Raw genomic sequence first — 7,714 nt, 5'->3', positions numbered from 1 at the left:
TTTTTACCACCTTCAACGCGTTTTTACAGGGGCATTGGCTGGATTAATAGACATCGCTGCTGACTGGATGACTGACCTGAAGGAGGGCATTTGCCTTAGCGCACTGTGGTATAACCATGAGCAGTGCTGCTGGGGATCTAACGAAACAACATTCGAAGAGAGGGATAAATGTCCACAGTGGAAAACATGGGCAGAACTAATCATAGGCCAAGCAGAGGTGAGTCTTGCTTTGTCTCAAGATAATTGATAATTGATACGCCAAAATGTCTCCAATTCATTTAATTGTAGAATTAATCACGTATTGGATGATTGCGCCCACATTAAAGGGAAAAAAAAGAAATGTAATAGAATAGAATGGAAACTATGAGACTAAATTACAGCAAGAAGGAAGTAAGTACAGTATTGTTTCAGGAACCATTTGTATTAACTCCATAGTCACGTACAGGTCTATTGGATTATGATGCAAATATGTTTATTTCGAGTTGTAGAAAAGAAGTGATAGTCATTGCAGTAGGATCTGTGTAAAGTTAATATGAAGTCAACTTATTAAAACTGTTTAATTTGTATCACTAAGGTTAGGAAGTATGGATTATGAAACTATGAATTATCAAAAAATGTACAATAAGCCTTGTAAGTGGAGAGAACTTGAAGAAATTCAGAGATTTTTCTCTGTGGCATTGCAGTGTTATTTTGCCACTCCCATGTTCTATAAGGAACATCATTCTAGAACTTAGTTTTTTTTTTTTTTACATGATCACATATGGATATATTTTTAAAATTTTGTTATAGCTGAACTTTAAAGCTAAAAAGAATGTATTTGTTGGTAAAACGTGCAATGTGCTGTTTCTCAGCAGAGGTTGAAGTATCGCTGAGATGTCTTGGTAACAAGACTTTGGGATCAGAAAAAGCCAGGAAAAAGATTAAATGGGATTAAGGCTCCTTAGTATGTATAGGAATTAGTTCTTGGATTCTACTTAAATATTTTGTTCATGTATCTTTTATTATTGTGAAGATAAACCAGGAGGCTTTTACACATTTTACCCAAATTTCTTATGTGGTAAACACTTGCATTATTGCTGCACCGTAAATTAAATTCATTCTCTTGAACTATTTGCCTTCTAGGGTCCTGGTTCTTATATCATGAACTACATAATGTATATCTTCTGGGCACTGAGTTTTGCCTTTCTTGCAGTTTCTCTGGTAAAGGTATTTGCCCCATATGCCTGTGGCTCTGGAATTCCAGAGGTAAGCCCTGCAGTACTTCCTGTCATTAAGCCATCAGCGAGATGCTTATCTTTTTGCCTGTGGTGGGGGGGAGGTAGTTTGGGGGAGGGGGATGGTTTGTTAGTAATATGAAAAAGAAAATTTTGAAAGTATAAGCTGATTGTAGACATCATTGAAAAAAACTCTCCCCTATAGTCATTTTAACATTTACTGTGAAGGTTGATTTTTTTTTTGTTTTTCCTCTCACCACTAATTTAACACATGGCCAAGCAGATTTTCAAAAGACTTGGTTTAACATCTGAAGCCCAGAAAAAAATATCTTGTGGCCTAAAGTTATTTGATGGATTAGTTGATATTTTGCTGTTATGACCCTGATTTTAAAACATTCATTCTCTTTTTATAATTGGCTTTGATTAGATAAGTTAATGATTCTTGAATTTGGCTATTGTATGCCTTAAGAAAGCATTTGCTCATAGTGGGTAGTATTACAAACTTTTAGGCCTTATTTTTCAGTAATAATTTAAGGGAGAATTATACTTGGGATTAATTGAACTTAATGTGAGCTCATTTCTTTCCCTTTTTTATTTTTCTATACTTAAATAAGTTACCAGCTTTTTCCTAACACATTTCTTTTTTAAAATACATTGTAGTTATTTTTAAAGCTGTATTAAGAATATCTTTAATAAAAAGCAGTATCTTGCAGTATTTAGCAGTTGTCATTCATTCTTCTTGATATATAGAAAAATATTACAGATAATTACAGTACTCTGAGAAGGCATAATATTCTTTATTTCTGACACAACATCCGAAATGTATCTCAATATGTTGTGCTTATTTCTACAACAGAAACTTTCAAATTTGCCTTTTCTTGGTTATGTAATTATAACCCTGGTAATTAAAGTTTGTATTCATTTTAACATGGCCTGATATTTTGATTTTGTTCATGAGATAAGATTTACCTTCTAGCCTTGCTTGGGTAGAGAATTAGAATATGATTCAGATTTATTATGTGTAGCATAATAGGTAAATTCTTGAAAAATTAACTGCGAATCCTTCCATAATTTGTTAAAACGTGCAAGGTAGTTTTTGGAAGTTAAACAAGAGAATAACTTGGATTCATTAAATTCTCATGTCTCTTAAAGAAAACTAAGCTGCCTAATCTTTCCTTTGTAGATTAAAACTATTTTGAGTGGATTCATCATCAGAGGTTACTTGGGAAAATGGACTTTAATGATTAAAACCATCACATTAGTCCTGGCTGTGGCATCAGGTTTGAGTTTAGGGAAAGAAGGTCCCCTGGTACATGTTGCCTGTTGCTGTGGAAATATCTTTTCCTACCTCTTTCCAAAGTATAGCACAAATGAAGCTAAAAAAAGAGAGGTAAGTGTCTTTCGTAGTTCATTTGACAGAAAAATAATGTGTGTATATAGACTATGTCAGTGAAGAATTTCCTAGTGTAAAGATCATTTTTTTACTTTTTGGATAAATTCTATATTCCAATTAGAATTTTTATTTGACATTAGTTGGTGTTTCTTTTCCCTTTTCTGAATGATCTCTGACGTCTTTCTGGAATCATTCCCAGTACTCAGCTGCTGTTTCAGAGAAGCTTGCGCTAGACCAGCGGTGTCCATTGGGCTTCACTTGAATTTCCCAAACATCTTTCCATTTATTTTCACTTTGACTTACATCTTTCCTCTTCAGAAGTGTTTTCCAAGCATAACACTGTTTTTACTCTTATTTCTCAATATTAGTATGTCTCTAGGGTTGAGAAATCTTAATGGCTGTGTTTTGCTCCTGGAGGCAGTGTCTGTTAGAGCGGAAGTGGTCGCTGATGTGCAGAGTCCCATCCAGCACCCCGGGGAAGTCCTGAGGGCCTTTAGGATATTTGCTGGATTAAAGTAGTGAAAGCAATATAGACTCCTAGAAAAATAATTACACATAGATGCTTAAAGAAATTATATGTACACTTGGCTTCATGCCAGTAGACAGTGGGCCAGTGATAGGGCGTTGAAGAGAAGACCCAGAAGAGCGTTTGTGGACTTTTCTCTCCCGCTCACTTTACTGTATGGTTCTGGCTGGCGAGACTGTAACTCGAGGAGACGTTGTTTGTGCTTTCACAGTGAGGGGCTCTGTACCGACAGTAGTATTTTCAGAGGAATTAGAACAGTGAAAATATATGGAAACTCACCAGGTTTTAAGTTCCTTGGATGTCTTGCTAGGATTTGGACTAGAGTAATTATTAACAGTGAAGCAGTTAGTTCTAAAATCTGTAGAAATGATACCCTATTTAAAAATAAACAAAACTCCCCCTTCAAATCCCAGTTAGCTCTCCTCTGGTCTGCTCAAACATACATATTAAAAGTTGTCTGTATTCATTACCTCCTCTTCTTTACATCCAATTCACATTACTGTATCTGCCACTAATGTTTTTTGACTGAACAGTGAATATATGAATGACCTTTCCAGCAGAAGAGAAAAAAAAAATCTTTTTAGAAGTAATAAATACTTGCCTTTGCTTGGGGAGGAGGGAAATACTCAAGTTAAATTCAGAAGAGGCATTTGAAAAATTCAAGTAACATGAAGAATTTTTATTTGGTATTTTTCCATTTATAAGAAATTACGAAATAAGCCACATCCTTTTTCTAGGTGCTATCGGCTGCCTCAGCTGCAGGTGTTTCTGTAGCTTTTGGTGCGCCAATTGGAGGAGTTCTTTTCAGCCTGGAGGAGGTAGGTAAAAAATACATCAATTAAAAGTTTATAGAACTACCATTAAAAATATATTTTGGCACACATTTCAGTTTTATAGTTGATATAACAGACTTCATTTTTAAGTTTTCAAATGTATTTTTATAAAGTTGTTTTTCACTCATTCTTACATAAAAAGTAATATGCTATATATGTTCCATACCTGGGGAAGAATATTTTTAAAATCTATTATTTATGTATAAATATTAGTAATTATTTAAAATTTAATTTACTCTGTTTACATATTTAAAAGTAAGAAGATGTGAATTTGGCTTAATAGAAGACACTTAAAACTATCCCTATTGGCTAAATTATCACCTGTGTTTCTATTTTAAAAGTTTTCATCAATTCTTAAAGTTTGTCTTGTGTGATTATTTCTGTTGCAGTTATTGATGTTTAAGGAAATAATTTTAGTCACTTCAGTGGATTTTTTTTTGGTTTCTCATTGGGCCTTAAGACTTTGTACAGGTTTACACAAAAATGTGACAAGGGATGTTTTTAAATTTACTTTTTTCTTCCAGTTTCTGTTCTTTTCTTCTTTTTTTAATATTGAAGAGGCAAACTAAATACATCTTTATAAGCTAACAGGACTTGGTGATGGTACCTTTATTTTTAACTACCATGATTGAATTGGACATGAAATTCATTTTGAAAAAAAACCAATGCTAGGTATTTTAAATAATTATTAGGCATTTATGATCAGTTGGTATTGTGAATTTGTAATGATGTGATAGCCAAACATAATAAAACATTAATATTTCTCTTACTACAGTAAAATTCATTACATGTAAATTATAGCTGGGTATGGGGGCTCACGCCTGTAATCCCAGCAACTCAGGAGGCTGAGGTAGGGGGAGGATCACTTGAGCCCGGGAGTTTGAGACCAGCCTGGGCAACATAAAGAAAAAGAAAAAGAAAGAAAATTAGCTGGGTGTGCCACACCTGTAGTCTCAGCTACATTGGAGGCTGAGGCAGGAGGATCCCTTGACCCCAGGAGTTGAAGTCTGCAATGAGCAATGATCATGCCACTGCGCTCCAGGTGCGGTGATAGAGGGTCTGTCTCTAAAAAAAAATAATAAACTAAAAAAATTCTAACTACAGCAAAATTTAGAATTAGCTGCAGCAAAATTTAGAGATATGCTATTTACCATTTAAGTCATAATATATCAGAAACATTTTATAAAATTATAGCATTAATTTTTCTTTTTTTCTTTTTTTTTTAGGTTAGCTATTATTTTCCTCTCAAAACTTTGTGGAGATCATTTTTTGCTGCTTTAGTGGCTGCATTTGTTTTGAGATCCATCAATCCATTTGGTAACAGCCGCCTGGTCCTTTTTTATGTGGAGTATCATACACCGTGGTACCTTTTTGAACTGTTTCCTTTTATTCTCCTAGGGGTTTTTGGAGGGCTTTGGGGAGCCTTTTTCATTAGGGCAAATATTGCCTGGTGTCGTCGACGCAAGTCCACCAAATTTGGAAAATATCCTGTTCTTGAAGTCATTATTGTTGCAGCCATCACTGCTGTGATAGCCTTTCCTAACCCATACACCAGGCTAAACACCAGTGAACTGATCAAAGAGCTTTTTACAGACTGTGGTCCCCTGGAATCCTCCTCTCTTTGTGACTACAGAAATGACATGAACGCCAGTAAAATTGTTGATGATATTCCTGATCGCCCAGCAGGCATTGGAGTGTATTCAGCTATATGGCAGTTATGCTTAGCACTCATATTTAAAATCATCATGACAGTTTTCACTTTTGGTATTAAGGTAAGTGCTAATAGGTGATTTTAAGTAGTCTTGGCATGTTAAAATTTATATGTGGAATGACAAATGAAATTTTTATCTGAAGGTCGTGTTTCATAAATATAGACTGAAAAAAGTACTTACCTTTTGAGTTTAAGTAATGAACAAGATAATTCCTTAGGCTATATTGTAGAGCATGTTGTTTGTTGCTATGTAACAAACTACCCCAAAACTTAGCAGCTGAAGATAACTGCTTATTTTGCTCTTGATACTAGGTCAACAATTTGGGAAGGGCTCAGCTGGGCATTTTTTGCTTATAGTCTTTCATGCAGTTGTTATCAGACATAGCTAAGGCTGATTGTCTCAGAAACTTCATTCAAATGTCTAGCACCTGGGCTCTTGGGATTGATTGGTATCTCTCTCTCTCCCTCTCTCTGTCTCTGTCTCTGTCTCTGTCTCTGTCTCTCTCATTTTTCCAGCATGGTGACCTCAAGATAGTTGGATTTCTTACATTGTAGCTTAGGGTTCCAAAAGCAAGTGTCCCAACAAGAGGGTTGTTTCTAACCTAGCCAAAGAGATCACGCAATAGGATTTGTTTTATTCTATTTGTTGAGGTAGGGACATATATTTAGTGGGACAAGTATCAGAGAATTCATGATCATGTTCTAAAACCACTTATATTAGTTTCCTACTGCTGCTGTAGTAAATTACCACAAACTTAGTAGCTTAAAACCATGCAAATTCATTATCTTGCAGTTCTGGGGGTCAGAAGTCTGAAATGAGTCTCACTGGGCTCAAATCAAGATGTCCATAGGGTTTTCTGAAGCTGTAAGAGAGAGTCTGTTTTTTGCCTTTTTGGCTTCTAGGGGCTGCCCACTTTCCTTGGCCCACAGCCTCCTCCTTCCATCTTCAAAGCCAGCATTGGCTGGGCAAGTCTTTCTCTTTTCTCATCGCTCTGATACTTTCTTTTTTTTTTTTTGAGGCAGAGTCTCACTCTTTTGCCCGGGCTAGAGTGAGTGCCGTGGCGTCAGCCTCGCTCACAGCAACCTCACACTCTTGGGCTCAAGCGATCCTTCTGCCTCAGCCTCCCGAGTAGCTGGGACTACAGGCATGCGCCACCATGCCCGGCTAGTTTTTTTCTTTTTTTCTATATATTTTTAGTTGTCCGATTAATTTCTTTCTATTTTTAGTAGAGACGGGGTCTTGCTCTTGCTCAGGCTGGTCTCGAACTCCTGAGTTCAAACAATCCGCCCGCCTCGGCCTCCCAGAGAGCTAGGATTACAGGCGTGAGCCACCGCACCTGGCCCCTGTGATACTTTTTGAAATCCACATTTTAAAAACCCTTGTGATCACTTTTGGCCCACCCAGATAATCCAGGATTGTCTCCTGTTTTATGGTCAGCTGATTAGCAACTTTAACTCTATCTGCAACATTAATTCCTCCTTGCCCTGTAACATGGCACAGTCACAGTCTCTAAGAATTAAGATAAAATGGGGTGTGGTGGCTCACGTCTGTAAGTCTACCACTTTTGGGAGGCCGAGGTGGGAGGATTGCTTGAGGCAAGGAGTTTGAGACCAGCCTGGGCAATATAGCAATACCCCATCTCTATAAAAAAATAAAAACATTAGCTGGGTATGGTTGTGCACACCTGTAATAGTCCCAGCTACTCAGGAGGCTGAGGCAGAAGGATCACTTGAGCCCTGGAGGTTGACAGTGAGCTGTGATGATGCTACTGCACTGTAACCTGGACAAGACCTTTTCTCAAAAAACCCCAAAAAGATGGACATCTTGAGAAAGCCATTATTCTGTCTGCCACCCCTCTGTAGGGTGTTAGCTTAAAAGGACATTACAGAGTCATTTAAATTCCTAAGCTTCGGAATACATGCCTTTTTCCATCAAGAATTTAAGGCAGGTAGGCCTTATGCCCTGGTGCATTGCTGCTTTTGACCTCTTCCCATGAATCACCGAAGTTTTTAATGGCATTTAGAATGGTGAATCCT

At 36.8% G+C, this 7,714-nt stretch overlaps 1 protein-coding gene across 1 annotated transcript in view; it reads left to right on the top strand.

Annotated features, from left to right (window-relative positions):
• The window catches only part of CLCN3 (chloride channel, voltage-sensitive 3), a 98,758-nt gene that overhangs the window by 73,122 nt on the left and 17,922 nt on the right, over positions 1–7,714 (top strand). The window contains exons 5-9 of the mRNA XM_012656990.1: positions 30–217; positions 1,123–1,245; positions 2,398–2,604; positions 3,871–3,951; positions 5,193–5,738. Coding sequence (XP_012512444.1) covers positions 30–217; positions 1,123–1,245; positions 2,398–2,604; positions 3,871–3,951; positions 5,193–5,738 — 1,145 coding nt within the window. The remainder of the gene's footprint in view (positions 1–29; positions 218–1,122; positions 1,246–2,397; positions 2,605–3,870; positions 3,952–5,192; positions 5,739–7,714) is intronic.

This window comes from Propithecus coquereli, unplaced genomic scaffold (assembly GCF_000956105.1).
Source record: "Propithecus coquereli isolate 6110/MARCELLA unplaced genomic scaffold, Pcoq_1.0 Scaffold53, whole genome shotgun sequence".
In the NCBI taxonomy this organism is placed as follows: domain Eukaryota; kingdom Metazoa; phylum Chordata; class Mammalia; order Primates; family Indriidae; genus Propithecus; species Propithecus coquereli.
The sequence above is the reverse complement of the archived record's forward strand: the minus strand, read 5'-3'. Positions and strand labels throughout refer to the sequence as shown.